General features: G+C 47.4%; 1 protein-coding gene across 2 annotated transcripts in view; it reads left to right on the top strand.

Moving 5' to 3' along the window:
- The window catches only part of LOC311526261 (uncharacterized protein), a 102,673-nt gene that overhangs the window by 25,713 nt on the left and 55,114 nt on the right, over positions 1 to 21,846 (top strand). Inside the window, exon 3 of one of the 2 annotated variants that reach the window (XM_084639128.1) lies at positions 932 to 1,037. The exons of the other annotated variant lie outside the window; for it this stretch is intronic. Coding sequence (XP_084495254.1) covers positions 932 to 1,037 — 106 coding nt within the window. The remainder of the gene's footprint in view (positions 1 to 931; positions 1,038 to 21,846) is intronic. 2 annotated transcript variants of the gene reach the window in all.

Genomic DNA, 21,846 nt, shown 5'->3' with positions numbered 1-21,846 from the left:
GTGTTTTGCTGACTTGCTATTTGCATCTCCCTGTTCACCTCCTTCATTGTAGCCACGCAGAAGACTGACAGGGCTGCCAGGTGTGCCATTATCACCCTCACTAAATTAATCGTCACCAACGCCTAGATCCCCCCCCACCTCTGCATTACTCAGTCCGCAGAAGATGTGGTCACCCCATTTTCCTGACCCCATGCTAGGATCCATAGCTATGTTTCTCTTACAAAGGATGAAATAATCTGGATGCTGTTGCTCTCTGGAAACCATTTAGCACAGGACGTGGCTGTTAATTTAAGTAGATGACAGAAATCTGAACTAAGCTGCAGATAAATCTTCTGGCCGGCTCTTTGGGTTTCACTCTCTGTTGTTTACACGTTACAAAAATAATCACAATTTATTGATTTCTGAAGTCCTGAATATTTTGGTTGGGACTTGCCATGTCGATGGCAGATGGTTCTACTGTTCCACGAGTATCACCTTTCAGAGCTACTGCGAGTGAGACACAGATGTTGTTAGGTCTCAGGTAAAACCATCAAAGGTGGAGGTTCAATCAAGTTTGACATCATCTTCCACTGAAATCAACCTGAAGGCAAATGGCTTGGTTTTGATTAGCAGCCTGCGGGGTTGTTCCTAACCTACATTGGGGCTGCTGCTGCTACTTTACCTGAATTGCAAAAATCACAGATGGTAATTATAACGATAAGTGCTTACAGATTTCCTAACAACAAAGATAATTTGTTTGCTCTATGCCTTGTTAGAAGGGGAATTTTGTTCTGGTAACTGGGTGGCTTGTGAATCAGCCATTGACCTTTCACCTCTCTGTCCCCAGCTTGACTGCAGCCCCAAACACACAGTGATTAGACACTGATCTGACAAGAAGGGTCTTGTGAAGGCTTTAGGTAGGAGTCTACTGTTCTCTGCTCCCCCTCTACAGTCTTTCTTTGGCCAAAAGTGATGTGGAGCCGAAGACAATTACGGCAATGCTGCAGAAGTCCTGGCCTCTTTGGAAGAGAGGATCCCCCCACAGAAGACGACTCCAGGTAGGCCACCTAGATCTTTTGCACTGCAGATTTTTGATGGAATACCTTTGTCAGTCATGGATGTGAAGAGGTGTGATCCCTGACAGCATGGATCTGCCAGAAAAAACACAGATTTGCAAAAGCAGGTTTGTTGATTGGCAAAACCATCGTTTGTTTTGCTTGAGGAGGAGAGGAATGGCTATACCCATAAAAATGCAGCTATGCCAGTGTGAACTGCATCCCCACTTAGGAGCACGTATACTGGTACAGCTAAACCAGCAAAGCATTCCTTGTGTAGACCTGGCCTTAGGTTATAAACCCCTTGAAAGTAGCAGACCATCCTGTTCTTGAAAGTAGCAGACCATCCTGTTTCTTCTTTTGTTTCCATGTAGTGCTAAGCACATGGCTCACTCTTAATAAATAATATGTGTTAATCATGTTTATGGAGGTTGGAAAGCATCGTGCACGGAGGAACCCATTGTTCAACTGACGTGTTCAGAGATCATTTCCGGTTTTGAGCTAGTGGACTTCCATGTGCCGTTCAGACACACTGTCACGACTGCCTTTCTTTCCAGAGGAGCAGGGCATCTCTGGTCTCTGGGGACATGTCCACCGCATCCGGGGCTGTGATTTGCAGCTTGTGTAGATGTACCTGCACTAGCTGCAATCTAACTAGCTCGCTGAAAATAGCAGTGAGGGTCAGAGGTGCTGGAACAACCTTTATAGCCGGGGTGCTGAAAGCCATTCAACAAAACTGCAAACCCTGTATCTGGTGTAAGCCAGGCATCCGGTTGCTATTATTACTTCAAGCCAGGAGGTGCTGCTGTAACCCCAGCACTCCTAAATCCAGCACGCAGGTGGGGGAATGGCAGTGAGGTCGCCCAAGCGAGTACATACCCAGGAGGTTCAGGTGAGCTTGGGCAGCCCATGCTGAAGCCTGTGCTGCCATCTCCTCGTTGCTGTTGTGAGCAAGTTAGCTAGAGTACAGCTAGCATGGCTCTGTCTACCCAAGCTGCCAGCCACGCCCCCGGCTGCAGCGTGGCTGTAACCTCTGGCCGCACGTGAGCCTCAAGTGAAAAGTGCTCCGTGAAATCCCAGAGGCTTATGGATGTGTAGCCCCAGGAAGGCAGGGGAATTTTCAGCACACTGTGCCTCAGAGCTTTGAAAATTCCAAAGCTTTTCAGCGCAACCAATCCTGAGCGCTCCTCGTCCTGACTGCGTCCTGAGTACAAATCCCACAGAGTGGCTTGCTCATGGTCACATGGGAAAGCTGTGGCAGAGCCCAGCTGAGTGACTTAATGGCTTCTTCTGCATGAGCATTCTTCAGTGGAAAAAATTTGGCCCTCGTGTGCGGAGGGGCTAGTAAGTGCTAATGTCTGTTAGATGCTTACCTGGACTTTTGCTCAGTCTCTAGCCTTAAGAAATGCTTGGCAAATGCGTCGTGTTTTGCTTCCAGTTAGAGGGGGAAGGCAAGGGGAACTGAGCTCAGAGGCAGAGGAGAGCTGACTTATCAAAGCACTGGAGATTAGTGTGCACCTCTGGGAGGATGGACTAAATTACCAATCAGGCCTTTTCCATGCCTGATTTCTGTGGGCGAAACCCTTACTCAAGCCCAAACTAATGAAGTCAGTGAGAGTGCGGGCATGAAGGCGGGGCCCTGTGTTCTGGAGATTCCCTTTGCAGATTAATGGCTTGTAAAATGCAGTGGTAGCAAACCCAGGCTCCTTCCCGCTCTGCTGCTAAACCACCCACCCAACTTTCTTCCAGTCTGCTGTCTCCCGGAGTGCAAGTGAGCGAGCTGGCAGGATGGCTCAGTGTCTGTCACTGTTGAAATCTGGGCCTCTTCTCCCTTTGCTCAGGTGGTGAATGCTGGGAAGGCAGCTTCTCTTCCTGACTGACGGTGACCCAGTGCTCGAATTGTTAGAGGAAGGAGAAAAGGCCTGTCATAAACAGGCTGCTATTGATCTCAGACAACGGGGCACTTTCCCTGTCAGCTGTGACTGCTCTCCTACATTGGATGTAGGTTTACCTGTAAATTAGAACAGCTAGAGGCAGGAGTTTGGAGTCCGCAGCTGCTTGTGGAATATATCCTGCTGTACCTTCTCAGGCTAGAAATCCTGCTGTATCTGCACTGGCCACGGCTTGGCTTAGGCTCGAAGGGCAGCATTTCACCCACTTTATGGGCCCAGAGATAACGGGCATGATGTCCTGGGCCTTGGTTTAATCACAAGGACACAGTTTGTTGGGTGCCCGCTTTCATTTCCAGCTGCTCCTTCTGACTGCCAAGTGAGTTCGACTAACAAAGGAATTGCCTCTCTCCAACAGGGACTGGTGCACAAGGGTTTATGGTAAATAAGCTAATGAGATTAATGCACGTAACAACTCATTCTGTTACCATCTCCCTGCCCAATATATGAGAATCCTCCCAATTTACAGTTTCCTGTTACAGCATCACCATTAATAGAAGAATCGGTCGGATCGAGGGGTGTGTGTGCACACGTGCGTGAGATAATTATGTAGCGCGTATGTCAAGGTTCCTTCCACACTCTGAACTCTAGGGTACAGATGTCGGGACCTGCATGAAAACCTCCTAAGATTACTTTTACCAGCTTACGTTAAAACCCCAAGGTACAAACTATTCCCCAAGGTACAAACTATTTTACCTTTTGCCCTTGGACTTTCGCTGCCACCACCAAACATCTAACCGGGTTTATTTTATTAGGAAAGAGCCAGGTTGGAAACGTCTTTCCCCCACAAATCCTCAACAAAACCTTGCACCCCCCTTCCTGGGGAAGATTTGATAAAAATCCTCACCAATTTGCATAGGTGACCACAGACCCAAACCCTTGGATCTTAAGAACAATGAAAAAAGCATTCAGTTTCTTAAAAGAAGAATTTTAAATGAAGAAAAAGTAAAAAAGAATCAACTTTGTAAAATCAGGATGGTAAATACCTTAAAGGGTAATTAGATTCAAAACACAGAGAATCCCTCTAGGCAAAACCTTAAGTTACAAAGAGACACAAAAACAGGAATATCCATTCCATTCAGCACAGTTTATTTTCTCAGCCATTTAAAGAAATCATAATCTAACGCGTATCTAGCTAGATTACTTACTAAGTTCTAAGACTCCATTCCTGTTCTGTCCCTGGCAAAAGCATCACCCAGACAGACCCAGACCCTTTGTTTCTCCCCCCTCCAGCTTTGAAAGTATCTTGTCTCCTCATTGGTCATTGTGGTCAGGTGCCAGCGAGGTTATCCTAGCTTCTTAACCCTTTACAGGTGAAAGGGTTTTTCCTCTGGCCAGGAGGGATTTTAAAGGTGTTTATCCTTCCCTTTATATTTATGACCGCGTAAGTCTGAAATTCATCCATATTTCCCTGCTAAGCCAGTTTTGGTCATAGGAATTCACGGGCCCATAACATCTTGAGATGTTCCAGTCGGCGATTTTACTCTTGCTGGTATTGGTTGCTTTCGTGATTCACAAGTTGTGACTGTAACTAGAGATACCAAGGTGTAGAAGTACCAGCATGCAGGATGAGTCTTTATTGGCTTTTGGTAGCCTATATTTCTGGAAGAGTAGGAATATCATCAACAGGTGTGGAGAACTGGTGATTTTCAGTCTGACAACTGTAACAACACTCATGTCCATCCAGGAGTGGCCGTGATATGATCTTTCAGTATTTGCCTGTTCCATGTTCCTATACCTATTGTCCTGCTTCTCTGTACTGAAGAACCACTGGACAGCTGTGGTTTATTTCCCATGCAAATACTTTTGTTATTAGTTTGCCTTGCAGTTTCTGCCTGGGCTTCGCTGCTGCATCTTCCAGCTGTTTATAGGGAACAGTACTACAAAGATGTTGTTTCATCAGTAGTTGGGCAGGTGACGTACACTTGTCCGATCCTCAGACAGATGCTGGGATCTCACCCATCAGCACTGACTTTGTCTACTGAGTGCATCATGTTTTGGACTGTTTTGCTTTTTCTATTTCTGTCCCTGGACCGTTGGCTTTGATCCCTGAAGACACAGCTGTGCAGGTGTGTCCGTTGTCACTGTGCACTGGTAAAACTGAGGGAATGTTCATAGAATCATAGAATATCAGGGTTGGAAGAGACCTCAGGAGGTATCTAGTCCAATTCCCTGCTCAAAGCAGGACCAACACCAACCAAATCATCAATGTCAGTGTTACACGTGCCCAACATGGCATTTTTAAAAACAACTGTAATTCCATCATTTCAAATCCAATTTTTATCCACGTTTGCTAAGGCCTCACTTCTTGAAGGGCACCCTGGAGAGGCCAGATTTGGATGTTGACCGTTCAGACGTTTTCAAATGATCAGTCAGGGTGCAAAGTGGCATCACTTCTTTTTAGGTCCAAAACTACTCAACAGAATCAGGCCAAACAGAGAAATTTCCAGAAAGGCCTGAGCGAGTGAGACCAGGGTTACAGTAGAAATAGTCTTTGCAGCCTTAATTATGGGTTATAGTGGAAATAGTTTTGCAACCTTAATTGAGGCTTTCCCAGTGTACAAATAGAATTGAGCGAAGAGCCAAGGGAGGGTGGGGATGGAGGATACAGTAGCTGGCAGGCCCTTGCTAATAGGCAAAGAGAAGCCTTTAAAGACCATGGGCTAGATCCTCAGCTGCTGTAAATGGGCCCACCTCCACTGACTTCAATGCAGCTACACCTATTTCCACCAGCTAATGATCTGGCTCTATATGTGTGAATCCGAGGCTTTTACTTAATTTCGGCTTCAGAGAGAAACCTCAGGAGCCTTCATAGAGCCCTCAAGTCTGTCATCACCGCCTACAGCAGAAGCTCATCTTTCAAACCGTGAGAGTGCCCTGTTTGTGGTAGCTGTCGAAGTGTACGGCCAGGCGTCTGAGATTTCGTAGGCATGCAATTGAGATACAGGGACTGGGCGAGCTTGTAATTTCCTGCTCTGATAAGCCTGGCAAACACCAGCACAAAGGGTCATTTTCTTGGTGTAGACATGCTGTTTGCCCTGCTTTATCTTTGATTGAATTATTATTCTTTGTGTTCTGATTGGCTTCCCCCTCTGGAACTGAGTCACTCTGGTTAGATCCAGAGATCAGTGACTCAGAGCTGGGTCTGGCAAGCTGCCCCTCTTCTGCTCCAGGAAAACGGTTCTCCGTTATGAATGGTAATATAATAAACTCGAGCACAGCTCTCAAAGGATAAACAGCACAGATGACAACTGCCGACCTACAGAGAGACCAGTTTAAAGAATACAGATTGTGAAATAATGACACAGCATTAGCCACGGACAGTAATGGGATGGATTAATTATTGAACAGGAATTGGACTGGAGAGGACAAACCTACCTCCTCTGAAAATCTTCTATCCTTCCTCTTTCAATCCATTGAAAAAGGTGAATTTCTTTCTACAGTTAGACCTGGGGATGGAGCAGTGAATACTGCACGGAGCTAGTGTGACTTAAAAGCCTCCCTTTCTGAGGCTATAAACTAGTTCTGAACCATCTCACAGGAGTTCCTACTCAAATCTCTCTCCTCTCCACAACAGTCCAGTGTCCAAAATGCAAAGCCCTGAGTATGAAGTCCAGGCTGCATTGTACAACACAGATCTTAGGCCTGGGCATCTGCCTGATGGAGTTCTTCTCACACTGGATGAGTGTCCACCAAAAAGTCACATCCAGGGGCTCAAGCTGGGTCTCAGATGTCTGGGTGAACAATGCTTGTAAATGAGTTGCTTTTGCACTTCTGTATATGGGTGGTACAGACGATAACAGCTATACACATGAGGGCATGCAAGATTCTGAGGAAGAGCTCCAGATGTCACCTGGACATGCTGAGACGTTTTGAGATCCAGAAGGACTCTGGGAAGGGGTTCATCTTCCTCTCATGACCGAGAGCTACTGTTCCCAGGCCAGGAATGACGACAGAAAGTGATTGTAACATCTCTCTGAGCCCACGGATCAGTCCTGGGATCCACAGTGACATTGGAAAAGTGTTAAATGTTGCAGTGATCTGGAAAAGACTTCCTGTTCTATCTCTTGTGTTGTACTAAGCCCTTGGGATATGTGTTACTAGAAAATTCTGTGTCAGGATAGTTTTAATTTAAACCTTCCTGAAAGAGAGCAGAATTGCACAGGAGCTCTGGGTTTACCCCAAGGTGCCCTTCCCAGAGTCATTACAGAATAAAACACAAGAGAAATGGGTTACTTCTCTGGCTTGGAAGGAGTTGGGCTGCTTGGACAGGCTGGGTCCTTCCAGGATCCTGCTTTGGCCCATGGGAAAGGTGGTGTTTATACCCATCCCTATTTCCATCAAGCCTTGGCAGAAGCTCAGACTACAAATCTGAGTGCCAAGATGGACTACAATTCCCAGTCTGCTCTGCACCCCTGGGTCTTGAAGATAGATTGGCTCAGATCTATACAAATCCTGTCCCTGGGTGGCCTTATTCATTCTCATGGCTTCAGTTACCCCCCCTGTACAAAATATATCCCAAATCCACCTCTCCCCGTCCATTCCATCACTGGATCTAACGTCTCCAATGGGATGCTGTGTTGCCAAATGGAAGATGGTGAAAATGGAATTCCTTTTCTCTCCCCCATTCTCTCTCGTTATTGGTAATTCCACCGGCCTTCCTTGTACCAAGGCTTGCAAACTTGGCATCGTTGACTTTCTTCTCTCCCTTCCCTCCCACATATGAAAGCCATTCCTAAATCCTGTCACTTCTTTCTTTACCTCCAGAATTCATCCCTCCCTCTCCATCCCTGTTGTTAAAATCCTGGCCCGTCTCCTAGTCCCCTCTCCCCTCTAGTGCAACCTCCTTTTGCCTTGACTTCTTAAATCACACCTCTGAAGTCCAGCATGCTGTAGACCATCTTCTTTGCCCATCGCTCAAGCCACATTACTCTTCCCTGTTTGAGTCCCTGACTTCAATTGGCTCTGAATCAGACCTTTGGGGAATAGCCCAGATATAGTGTGCAAGGCCACAGATCACCGACAGAAGACGCAAACTGTCCGTGAGACTGAAGTTCACCACCTACACGCACAAGCTGAGGTACAATACAACATAGAAGTACTCTGTGACCAGTGTATGGTGACCCATGGACTTACAATGGGCCCTGTTGCAGAATTTCCAAGTTCTGTTTTCCCATTCTTTCCAAGATTGATGCAACGCTTGGTTCTTTACTTGAGTGGACCATACTCCTTTGCCTTCCTGGCGGTGGTAACTTTCTGGTATCCTTCCTAACTGTCAACCCAAGTGATAGTCTAAGAGTAGAGTTTAAGGCCAGAAGGGACCCCACCAGATCATCTAGTCTGACTTACTGTATATCACAGGCCACCAACACCACCCTGCACCTGCACACTAACCCGACCACTGAAATTAGACCAAAGCACTACAGCCTCTAGGAGACTAAACTATTATGTGCCATAGACCCGGAATAGGAGGGACCGAGGCGCACCAATGCCCAAGGCCCCTGCAATGGCAGGAAATTAAGTCAGATAAACCTGGCAAGAGACCTGGACCCCACACTGCAGAGGCAGATGAAAAAACCCCCAAGGCTGCTGTCAATTTGACCTGGGGGAAAATTCCTTCCTGACCCCACATATGGCGCTCAATTAGACCCTGAGCATGTGAGCAAGAACCAGCCAGCCAAGCACCCGAGAGAGAGCGAATGCTCGGTCGGAGCCCTGGCTCACCCTGTCCAGTGTCTCATCTCCAGCTGTGGCCATCCCTGAAGCTTCGGAGAAAGGAGAGAAGACCAAAACCAAAAAGCTCTGCAACAATGCCAGAATATATTGGGGAGTGTGACAGCGTGCTGGGCAAGAACAGCTGACTCAGCCCTCTGTTACACCAGCACCATTAAGGGAAGTAAATTGGAGCTGGCTAGAGAGAACCTGCACCTTATTGGTGAATGGGAGACAGCTGCCCGCCCAATTAGGCTGGGGCTAGATAAAAGGTTAGGAGGAAGGAAGCCAGGGGAGGAGGAGCAAGGGGGAGCAGAAGCAGAGCGATAGCTCTTCCCTTCTGGGTGCAAACACTAGAGCCCAAGCTGTGTATGGCGACAAGGTGGTGGGAGCACAACCAGTCAATAAATGACACCAGGAGTTACTGAGCTCGAGGGTTTCCAAATGCTCTGGATCCAGCAGCCACAATTGTGCCATGGATGGCCAGATTTTTAAAAGAGCTCAGCTCTCAATGGTCTGATTACTTTTGAAAACGTGGCCACTTATTTTGGTCCCCAAATAGGTGTTGCAGAAAAATCTAGAAAAATCTGACCCCAATTATGGGGGCTGAACTCTTCTGGAAGTTTTGGCCTTGGTTACAGAAGATGCACACCTGTCCATTCCCCTTTACTGCCTGTCCCTCTGGGTAGGATGCAGAAATGAAATGACAATTTAATATACAGCCAGTTAACCCTTGGTAGTGTTGCATTTGTGTAGCACTAAAGAAATATAAAAGAATTGTTCAATGCATCTTGACAGTTACTGTTTTAATGTTCTTATCAGGTTTATTTCTTCTTTTATCAAGGTTTTTGCATTGTGCAGGGAAGATTTCTCTCCCTCTTTTCCTAGTTTATCTATAATTCAGTACGTTTTTACACTTAGGTTATAATTGACTTTTCCATGCTGCAGTAACTCAAACAATAACTATTAATATTCAACAGTCTATAGTGATAAAGATTTCCATTTACTCTTTTACCTAACTCTGTGAATATACTGCACGCTATCTCGCACAGTTAATATTAAATTCATTTATATTTATTCTCTATTTTCCAGTATAATAATCTTACTCTTTTAAGTGTTGTATTTTTTTTTTTGGCTATTCTTATTTTTTGTGACTATTCTTAGCTGGCCAATCATGTGAATACAAGCCAGCAGCATTTCAAGTACAAACACACTTGGATTTCTTCCTCGTGCTCCATCTGTTGGGCTTGGTGGAGTCAGCGGTGCCATTTTGTTGGCTGGCCTTGTGATATGTTTGATTTTTGGGAGGCTCTCAGGGGGCTCTGGGTTTGGAGCACAATAAATATGTATTGCATCTGATAATGTTTTTGTCTGATCTAATAGGATCTTTGTGCCAACCCATTGCCCTGTGCCTTCCTTTGAAGAGGGCTGTTGGATTTGTTTCCTGTAGCATTGCCAACTTCTCTTGCTGGAAACAGCATCTGTAGGAATCTGAAGAAATGTCATCCAATGATGGATAGAGGTTCATGTTCCAGCAGGTAGGGCTGATCATGTGAAACGTTCATTCTCCATGGCTTGGGATTTTGATAGCCCAGTTTGGGAAAGCATCCTTTCCTATCATGCCATTGTGGGAGGTTTGTGGTGACTGCCCCTGGGTGCAGGGGACACTGCAGGAAGGTGGAAAGCCCAGCATTTGATTGGCGAGCCAAGGAGTGTCCAGTGAAAGGAGAGAGAAGAGACAGCCGAAGGGGAACGGGCAGTGGTGGCTCAGTGTTGATTGGGAATAAATAGTGAAACTAGAAAGCAAATGCAGGGACCCTGTCCCTGTTCCCCAAAGCCTGCCATCTAAATGTTAGACATGACAAAATTGAGTAGAGCAGACAGTAGGGAGGATATAGGATGAGTGTTACGGCAATCGGAACCAGGAAACAGGTTCCTTTCCCCATTTCAAAGTGACCACGAACCACAACCACCGGGGCAGGTTCAGACGGGACTATTTGGAGACTTGAGATTCAAAATTCAACGGGATTCAGATCGCCGTTCTGTGTTTTCCCCGTCTCCTAGGAGTTTAATAATGGACAATGAACAGATTCTCAGAGAATCGCTCTGTCTGAAGGACTTTTTGTACCAGAATAAAGAATATAATGCAAGGCAAAGACATGATTCCTGTAATGCCAGGATAACAACCGGTAATGGAAACTTAAGAAATCACATGATCCCACTAGCTCTGACACTGGGGGGGAGAATATAATCAGGGGTTCAAAGGGCGGAGCAGAAAGTGGGGAGAGTGGGGAAGATGGGACAACTGGCTCTCATCAGTTGAAGCACAAAGCAATACTGGGACTGGTTTCCCTCCTGTCACTCCAATAGACTCTGGAAACCCACCTTCCAGCTGCAGTTACTGTGGAATGGAGCCCCGAGTGGGAACACCTGGCTCTGGGCCCTTTGCCATCTCCGAGCTGCGGTTGCTATTTATTTGTGAGAGCTCACAGTAAATAGCTGATGACACGAGCATGGGACTCCTGCTCTGAGCCTATCAGGAGAGGCTGTATGGCCTCCATTCATCTCCCTAATGGAAGCTGAGACCGGGGATGCATCGGAGCTGGGATCAGTTGTGAAAGCAGGCGGCTGGCGTGGTATTAACTGCAGTTGTGTTGAGCTGTTGTGACTGAACTCTTCCCTGTAATTATGAAAAATGTCCCGCACATGAGGAAAGCGGCAGGTTTGCTCGCTGCGGCTGCTGCTCAGGAACAATGATTTTCCCAGACAGCTCTTCTCGAGAGCGGTGGGGGAGCCTTCGTGATTTCATAGCCAGCCACCCACAAAGCTGGCTTGCTCCCACTGGTGCCTTTGCTGTGGCATTCCTCCTCTTCACGGCTAGTTAAGGGCTAGCTGGGTTAAATGAGCAGCCCATTAATCTTGGCCCTGCTGAGGTCAGAGTCGTGGGACACACACGCTGCACTGCAGATGATTTATCGTCTTCCTGGGCGTGTGCCCCTTTTCTTCAGAGCCGCAGCCAGAGTTACCCAGAGCTGGCTAGTCACTTGCCAAAGGCTGGGTGGATGGATGAGCAAAGAAGCTACCAAGCCATCCAGCATCCATTTTACAAAGGAGACACCTTCTGCAGCTGCCTCCCCTGTAAATTACTCTTCTGGGCATGTTGATGACAAGCGCAGAACTTCCTGGAGACACAGAATTACCATAGGATGAACATGTAATAGACTACATAGACATGAGGCTTCAGGGAGAAAGGACAGGCATGGCACAGGCCTCGGAGTCTGGACTCCTGGGTTCTCTTCCCAGCTCCTCCACCCAGTCACTGTGTAACTGTGACCAAGTTGCTGCTGCTGCTCTGTGCCTCAGTTTCCCCAGTTGTAATATGGGGATAATTCCCTTCCTCATGGGGGTGTTTGTGCAACTAAATTCATTGAACTTTGTGCAGGACTTTGAGAGCTTGGCATGGAATTACGATGCAAAGAATTATGATGATTATAATTAATGATAATTAAGAAAGATCAGACTGGAAGCTGCAGCCATTCTGGGCACTTCTAAGAAGCAAGATTCCTGTGAAGATCTCTGCAGACTCCCTTGATGTGAAACACATAGACTATGGCTGGACGGAGCGCCCGTCTTGCTGCAGCCGGTGGCCTTTGCTTATCAGCCACAGGAACTCAGTGCTGTTTCTCTGGTTTGTGTAACGATGTGTTTCCCTTCTTTTAATGTTCATTTTGGCCTCTGATCAGAAGTGCGCACTATCTGCCTCTTATTAGGCTGCCTGCTGCTATCTGCCCCGGGAGCAATCTCGGGGTGAATGAATAAACACAACAGCATTTAGCAGATCTGAAAGGAGATTTAATGATAATTTCTTCCTTGTAAATTGTACATGTTCGTGTTTTCAGCACGCTGGAGGCAATTAAAGTGGAGCAGAGCTGGCAGAATGAGAGGGGAGATGCTCAAGGAGCCCTCACTATGGAACTGTAATAACAATTTAGATTCTATTTAGATACAAGTGGCTACAAGTCGGATTTCTATATTGAATCAATCGACACAGACAAACGCTTTAATATGGAAGCATTTGTGGGAATGGGGGACTGGGAGGTGGGAGACTGGCTTTTAGAGCCAGGTGGGACCAGTGGGGTTGAGTTCAGCATGAATTCAAAACACCCAGTGCCAGCCAATGCGGGGACACCGGGAGACTTGCCTGGAACAAGTGGCTATCATTGCCGTCTGTGCATTCTGGGATGGCTTAGGCGCCCATCGGTTGGGAAGGTATTTTTAGAGCCTGGCTGGTGTTCAAATCCTTCTTTTACATTTTCCAGAGGAAAGCACCACTCTGTATGTGGGAGATCCCATCAGAGATAAAGCTGCAAGTAGCCGGCCCCAGCCAAACTCCTCCTGCAGCTGTATAAATACGCGTACGTTCCCTCCCCACACCCAGTTGGCAAGAAGGATGGGTGACACTGGAGCATGCTTTGCTGTCCTTAGTTAATTGAGCCGCTGATGTTAAGAAAAGGTTGTGTATTTCTCCTGATAGTTTTTCTTTTAAGGCTCTGACACAGCTTTGTTGCAAGAGTGGTCATAAAGCCCCAGCTGGGGAGTTGGAGAAAATCTTCCCTGACGGCGGGTATTTTTCCCAGCTGCTGTGGTGCGGCTCCAGCACAAAGCTCGGACCTGCTCTTCATGTCTGCTTCCCTGTAACGGATCCCTTTTCCCGCTGCCTGGCGCAGGAGTGCGGGGGGACCACCAGCCCCGCTGGCCCTCCGCGGCCTCAAACTTGCCCTGAGAAAGCAGTGGCAGGGTCAGGCGGGGACCTGAAAGAAACATGAGGGCTGGTCCTTCTGCGCAGGTCACGGCATCCCCGGCCAGTACACCTACATGGACTATTCTCTCGCACCGTACCCGTCGACTGAGCCTGAGTCCAAGAGGGCTCGAGGAAAACAACAGTTCTACCCTCTGAGCTAGGGGAACGGACTTTAGCTTAATCAGAGCCAGCACCTCCCTGCTTTCTGTTCCCAGTGCTGCCTGGCATGCATGCCAAATCACACCAGATTGGAGGATGGCTATTCATGTGGTCTCTGAGCACTGACAACTAAGCTGAGACCAGGGCACTTGCTTTACTTGTGACCTAACTGTGATTTTTAACCCAGATCTCTATAGGTTAAAGCTCAACAAACTATTCCACTGAGCTCCAATAACCACATAGGTCTTGCCACCCCATAGGTCTTCATTTGCACCTCTGCTTCCTTCCAAACAGTGAGTGACAGGCAGTTCACGTTCGCATAACTGCCCCTGCTCTAGAGATGAAGCTATTCCACTCCAGAGGGCACAGAAATTCAGTTCCAGTTCTCCTCCTGCGTGGGAGCTGGACTTGGAGCAAGAGACACAAGAGTCCAGTTTAGTGTCACTTTCCCACGGGCTGTGTGAAAATCTAGAGCAGGTTCTCATGACACGAGTTCTCTGAAAGTAGCACAGCAATGTTGCTTTGTTATTCATCTATCATTCTAGAAAGTCCAGTGTGTTTCAGACCCAAAATCGGACCCCTGGCATGCCCCAGCGAGGAGGATGTCAGCGGAGAGGTTTTCTAGAAGGAGATTTTGGGCACATGCAATGACCTGGGAATCACTATGCAGATTAGGAAGGTTCTTGCTGGATCCGAAGGTCTCAAAATCCTTGGCTTGCTGGTATGATTTCAAGCCAGTTTCCTATTCAGAGCATTCAGGATGTTAGCTGGGCTGCCCACTCTCTTGCTTTGGATTGTTAGAGGATCAAGGCATGTTCATGCAGGATTTTTTGAGCAGGCCTGAGATGTTGGCCCAAGGAGGACACTCTCACCTGCAGTTTGGAGAAAGATGGCGGGACACAGCCTCTGTTAACAATTAACTCTCCCTTGAACCATCTGTGCAGTTTCTGGATCTTTAGTGAGGAAGCCCGGTCCAGTGGAAAAAGAATGGCTGGGCACCAGGAGATGGATTACTCCTGTATCCTCTGTGACTGTAATATCTGAGCACCTCCCAAGCGTTTATGGATGTATCCTCACAATCCACTTGTGAAACAGTGGGGAGTAGTATTAACTTCCTGTGACAGGGAGGGTGTATAAACCACTAACAGGAGGAGGGAGGTAAGGAGCAACTCTGGGCTAAGGAGGCCCCGCCCCTCCGCCCATGCTGAGAATGGTCCGATTGGAGGCAGGGTTTAAACAGCAGTCAGACAGCTCAGTCAGGGGCTAGCAGGTGAAGGAGAAGGATGTGCTCTGGGAGCTCCAGGGAAGGACATGAGCCGAGCCCGCACCAAGCCAGCAAACGGGGGAGCCACAGCACCTGGAGATTGGGACCAGGGCTGAAAGCCCAGAAAACAGCTTTTCCCAGGATTGGCTAGTGGCCAACTGGGATGCAGAATGGGTTAGGAAGTGATCCTGGGAAGCTGACTGGAGGCTGACGCAAGACACCACTGGGTGGGCGAATCCAAACTAGCCTACTAGGGTGCTGGGTCAGAACCTGGTGGAGTGGAAAGGCCCTGGTTCCCCTACCATGCCCCAGGACTGTACCCACTGGACAGGGCTCTCGCTGGGGACGAATCATTGGGTGTGACTGCCACCATGGGCCCTAACTGCTAGTTGGGAGAACCTACACCAGCTCACACCTCCTTGTATGGGTCAGGTCGGGCATGTAAAGTCTGCTACTGTAACCCAGTACAACTGGCCATGGGTTGGGTGCTCAGTGACTAAGCAGGGAACCACACCACTCACAGAGTGGGAGGCAAGGGGTATGCCAGATACCCACTGGAATGAAAAACAATATCCACAAAGGAAGAACTCCGTCTGGACCTGCAGCTGGTTTTTGGCTGATCAAAGGCAAGGAGAGAAAACGGAACCAAATCCACTGTGAAGAAAATGTCAAGGCACTTGGCACAGCAACTCAGCCCTGCCCTCTGGCATCTGCTGCCCCTGTGCTGGCTTCCAAACATCTTGGTCTCCAAGTCTTTGGGCTTAGTCGGTACTGCTCAGAGGGGGGCCTTGGTCCGGAGACCCACCTCTGCCTCCTTTTTTTCTGCCGAGGCATATGTGTCGAAGGTTTGGGTCTGATTGTCACCGTCTTCAAACTTGTAAGGACAATGTGCACTGGTATGTCAAACCAGTGACCCTAGACAGTCCACCATCACTGACAGACGACTGGAGAAATTTGACATTGACATAGTCACACACTCTGAAACCAGACTAGCTGACACAGGTTCTCTGTGCAAGATTCATCTCACCTTTTTCTGGGATGGAAAAAGCAAACAAGGCTGCCGGGAACAGAGGGTAGGTTGTGTCGTCAAAAATTCGTTAACACCCGTGGTCGAATGTCCCATTGCCACGTCAGTAAGGATCATATCTCTAAGAATATCTACCACTGCTAGCTTTGCCAACATCTTTAGTACATATGCCCCAACAATTTATTGCATCTCTGAAGAGAAGGGCTTGTTCCATCAGCATCATCAATAAGCTGTCACCTGGTGAGCGTCTCTGTCTGCTTGGAAACTTCAACACTAGAGTCAGTTCCAATCAGAAAATGGGGCTGCTACACACTGGCCACCATGGAGCGGGGAAAAATGAATGACAACGGGTAAAGACTACTGGAGCTCTGCACCCATTCAGGGCTTTGTGTTACTAACACCTACTTCAAAGGGGTGACCTCTGGAAGGTCTCATGGACACACCCCAAATCTGGACATTGTCACCAACTGGAGTTCATTGTCACCTGTAGAAAACACCTCCTACGGGATGTCTCCACACTCAGTTCACAGTGCAGACTGGGACATGGACCCTGTGCTTGTATGCTGTGAAATAAGGCTTTCACTGTGGACACTCCTTCACACCACACAAAGCTGTTGGCTGAGCATTAATATAGACAACCCAAGAGAGTAAAAGGAAGGTGTCTCCAATTCACTCTGACTCTCAGGGAAGCTGTCTCAACAAGCACCTCCCCTGAATGCTGATGCAGCGGGGAACACAGAATGAATATCCATGCAGCAGCTTTTGGTAAAGAGACTGTACAAGACAAAGCCTGGTTTGCAGCATGCTCTGAAGAAATGCCTCCAGTTATTGCAGCAAAATACACAGCATATCTCCAACGCAACATGAACCCCTCTCCTCAGACATGTTCTAAGCTTAGTGTGGCGAAGGGTGCATGGCAATGAACAGCCAGGCAAGGTGCTCAATCATGCTGGTTTGCTCTGTGCGAAAAGACATAAACGACCTTTGAGAATGGAGATCTACGAGGTAGGTATGATGCAATCAAGAAAGCGATAGATCCTTCAGCTAATCAGACTGTCCCACTCGTATGCAACGATGGGTGAAAATGAGCTTGAAGAGGTAATCACCTCTCTAGCATCAGGAAAGCCTTTAGGAAAAGAGGGCATTTCAGCTGAAGTACTAAACCAAGGAGGACAGGTTGTGTTTAAATGTCAGCACAATGTCTTGTTTTCCTGCTGGAGGGAAGGAGGTTTACCACAAGACATCAAGGATACCAACCTCATAATGTTGTATAAAAACAAATGAGATCAGAGTGAGTGCAACAACTACAAAGGAATCTTTGCTTTGTTGCTGAGCTCCCTCCAGCCCCCCAAGGAAGAGGAGTCATACAAATGGATTTCTCCCATCAGCTGAGGTAGCAGCTCAGAGCACATTGGGGGAAGGGAATAACAAGAACTATATCTTTGTGCTGTTTGAACTCTGGGGGGCCAGGTTTATTAGGCATAAGCAGGAGGTCTCCAGTGCTTAGGCTGGGTTAGCTCTACAGGACATACAAAACTTGCTTGCAATAGAAGTGTCTATTACCTTTTAAACTTAAGACTGTAACTCACAGGTGTGTGTTTACCTGCTTTAACTGTGTACATGATGCTCATTTCCTTTTCCTATTAATACATCTGTATATATTTTATTATAGGATTAGCTACAAGTCTTGTCTCTGGTGTGATATGTAAGGTGTGACTGACCTGGAGTAAGTGACTGGTCCTTTAGCAGTAACAATAACCTGAATACTGTTGTGATTCTTGGTGTAAGGGACCATCTATCCAGAAAGGCAGGCTCACCTGGGTGGTGAGACAGATCAGAGTATCCAAAGGGACTCTTTGTGGCTCCATGTTTAGACTGTTATAGCACGTGAGGAGTTTACATTTGATAAGTGGTTGGTGAAATCTATGTATAGAACTTGCAACCAATGTGGGGTTTTGTGCCCTGCTTCATCACCGTCTGCTCTGAGGTTAGTATTCTTGCTCTTGAGTCACTGCAAGGCACCCTGACAACGTCTAAGAGCAAAAAAAATGGTCAAACACCTGCTGATAAGAGAACTTCTTTTCACCTCCAGTGGCGTGCTGGTCACACATCATGAGGAGGTGCTGCAGCAACTTTGCGGTAGCTTTGCACTAGCTTGTGCTGATCTTGGACTAACCATCAGTCTAAAGAAGACAATGATTATAGTACAAGGTGTGCTGACTGCACCACAAGTTGTGCACAGCGTCTGCTATCTAGGGTCAAATGTTTCAGGTAACTTATCTTTAGATGATGGGCTTAATTGCCTCCTCAGAAAGGCAGCCACCACATTTGGCCAAGTGACCAAGCACATGTGGGGTAATAGAAAATGCTGACATTGATCACCAAGATACAGGCCTACCCGACGTGCATTTGGTGCACACTAGTGTATGGTGATGAGACCTGGACTACGTGGCCATGAGAGAAGGCTAAACACCTTCCGCTCTTGCCGTCTTTGTCATATTCTAAATATTGAGTGTGAAGCCAAAGTTCCTGCCACTGAAGTACCTGAGAAAGCAATCACTAGTCACTGCTCTCAAACTCAGACATCTCTCTTGGCTTGGTCACTTGCACCTGGTGGATGATGGACACATTCCATAGGCTCTCCTATATGGAGAACTTGTGGATGTCCCAAGGCTACTGGTCCAATGTGGGCTCAGGTTCAAGGACATTTGAAGATGGACTTGAAAACTTTCAACATCAACACCACAAGCTGGGAAAATACAGCTAGCAACGTGCTGGAAAAGCTGCACTGCACCAGGGCATCAGAGGCTGAAGAGAAGTGGTTGAGAGAGAGGAAAGCTGAGAGAGCAAAGAGGAAGGGCAGGTCTACACTATGGGGGAAAGTCGATCTAAGCTGTGCAATTTGAGTTACATTAGTAGCGTAACTCAAGTTGATGTAGCTTAGATCTACTACGCTCCCAGTGTAGTACCACCGGTAAGTGTAGACAAGCCCAGCAGGCACCAAGTGCTAGTAATGTGCTGGCTTCTGGCCCTGTGCCTTATCCCTGCATTATCTGTGGCTGGGACTGATGCTCGACAAATGGACGTTTTAGCCACTCGTGATGCTGCAGCATGAGACACAGCAGCTGAACTGCTTTGGCGCATACTTCATGGTCTTTTGAGGTGGACGGTTGCCATTCATATAGCAGATTGGGAACTGAGGCACCGGGAAATTAAGTGACCAAGGTGTGAGTCTACGTCAAAGCCAGAAACTGAGTCCAGGTCTCCTGAGATTTGGTCCAGTGCCTTTATCACAAGTCCTGGCTGTGACCCAGACTCGCTGTGTGAATCTGAGCACTCCTTCACCCGCTCCTACTTACTGCCAACCTCCCATCATCCCTTTCCCCCTTCTTTGTGTCCATTATTGTTCTCCCTTCCCTAGAGACAAGTCATTAATCCATCCCTGCAGAGTCCCCCACTGTAGGTTGCTAATCACAGATCCTGAATGCCGGAATGAACGGTGTGATGCAGTGGACACCCACGAATCTATAACGAGGCTCCACTTCAGATTAATTGGTCATTAGGCCAGAATACCAGCGCGTTACCAGGAAACAACTTGTCCTCAGTACTGCTCTGACTTTTTATTTGTCTCATTTTAAATGTCTCCGAAGGCTCCATTCTCCCTCTTTCCCTCTAGCAGGAGGAAGGAGAGACCTCCATGCCAAAGAGATCAGGGACAGGCTCTGTTCCCATCTCGGAAGACCAGCCAGAGAGTTCCTGGTTTAGGCTGGAGGGGAGGCTCTGGAAATTCTTCCAGGCCTCTGCAAATCTAACATGTGTGCTAATCTAGCCAAACGTGAGGTCCTACATCTAGGAATAAAGAACATCAGCCATACATACAGGCTGGCGAACCATGACTATGAACAGTGTTGGTGTTGTGCTAGATAACCAATGGAACATGAGTTTCTTGTGCAGTGTTGTGGCTAAAAGGGCTAACACTATCCTTGGGTAGGGGAATATTAGGTAGGAGTAAGGAGGTAATATTATCTCTCTCTATAGCACTGGGGGAATGGTGAGGGGCACCTCTGGAATACTGTGTCCAATTTTGATGTCCACACTTCTAAAAAGGATATTAAAAATTTGGAGAGGGTTCAGAAAAGGGCTCTAAGAATGATTTGTGGTATGGAAAACATGCCTTACAGTGAGAAATTTAAGGAGCTCAATCAATTTAATTTATCAAAGAGGAAGTTAAAAGGCGACCTGATCGCAGGCCGCACTGGGAGAAGATATCCGATATCAAGGTTTGCTAGCCTGGCAGACAAAGATCTAATAGGACGCAGTGGCTGGAAGTTGAAGCTCAGAAAACAACAGACTGGGAATGGGGCACAAATGTTTAACGGGGAAGGTAATTAACCATTGGAACAGAATACCGAGGGATGTGGTGGATTCTCCATTGCTTGTAGTTTTCAGTCAAAACTGGGTTTCTTTCTAAAAGATTTGCTCTGGAAAGCCACAAGTAACTGGGCTAGATGTAGGACTCACTATGTGGAGTTCTCTAGCCTTCGTTATGCAGGTCAGACTAGAATCAGGTAATCATACTAGCCCCTCCTGGCCTTAAATGAATCAAATGAGAGAAATTCAGAGCTGTATCACACGGATCATTTAGAGATCACTGCTGTTGAAGGAGTGGAGTTTGGGGTATGCATCTGACCAGTGTTCTGCCTCCTTATGATCCTGCTTCTGTACCTTCCTGCCACGGAGGAGGGCAAATCTGATAAGGGTCAAAGTTAGCCCCACACATGGAATTTCTGAAGTATGCCTTGTTTGAAGCCAGACCTGTTCCCTGTCCTTGGGAGCCACAAGCAAACCCGTCTCAGCTCACAGGAAATAGCAGCAAATCTGTAAAACATGTTATCAACAAAGTCAAATCACAACTGGACCCTTTAGAGGCTTTGCGCCATAGGTGATTCTGTGGCAGGGGGTTCAATGAATTACCCAGACTAAAGGACAGTCTCTCTCTCCGAATCACCTCCCAGGATGCTATGCTCAGTAGCTGTCAGTACCTAGGATAAAGCTGGCTGGATGTGGAAACAAAGAGTCCCAGGTAAGGGCTTCTGGCTGTGTGGGAGGAGGGAAAGGTGTCCTGTCCAAGTCTTGCCTCTGAGAACACAACACTTGAGGCGGCTGTTTGCACCAGCCTTTCCCGAACAGGGCCTGCACCACTCGGCCTATCTCTCCTCCTCTCCTGAGAGACAGAAGCGGCGGTGTTAAGACCCAGGACACCCCAAAGCCTAGGTGCTTGGACTTCAAAAGCATGCAGAGTTGGCCCAACTCTGCTCCCATTGAAGTCGAGGGGATTTTACCTGAAGAGGATACCAGCCTGGCAACTATGTACTGGCATTTGCATGGCATTGGACATTATAAATAGAGTTACTCCGTATTATATCATAGGCATGGTACCAGCATGGCAGGTACGTACGTAAGAGCTGCTGCACTGGGTCAGACCATGATCCATCTTGCCCACTACCCTGTCTCTGACAGTGGCCTGTACCAGAGCTTCAGGGGGAATGCACAGAACGGGACAATTATGCAGTGATCCATCCATCCTCTAGTCCCATCTTCTGATAGCTTCTGGTTTAGGGATACCCAGAGCATGGGTTTGCATCTCTGGCCATCTTGGCTAATAGCCATTGATGGACCTATCCTCCGTGAACTTATCTAAATCTTTTTTGAACCCAGTTATACTTTTGGACATCGCAACATCCCATGGCAATGAGTTCCACAGATTAATTGTGTGTTAGGTGATAAAGTACTTCCTCTTGTTTGTATTAAACCTGCTGCCTATTAATTTCACCAGGTGACCTTTAGTCTTTGTAGTGTGTGAAAGGATAAATAACATTTTCCTATTCACTTTTTCCACA

Source organism: Lepidochelys olivacea (genome assembly GCF_965140295.1).
Source record: "Lepidochelys olivacea isolate rLepOli2 genome assembly, chromosome: 9".
Taxonomy (NCBI): Eukaryota; Metazoa; Chordata; order Testudines; family Cheloniidae; genus Lepidochelys; species Lepidochelys olivacea.
This window is presented reverse-complemented; position numbering and strand designations above follow the sequence as displayed.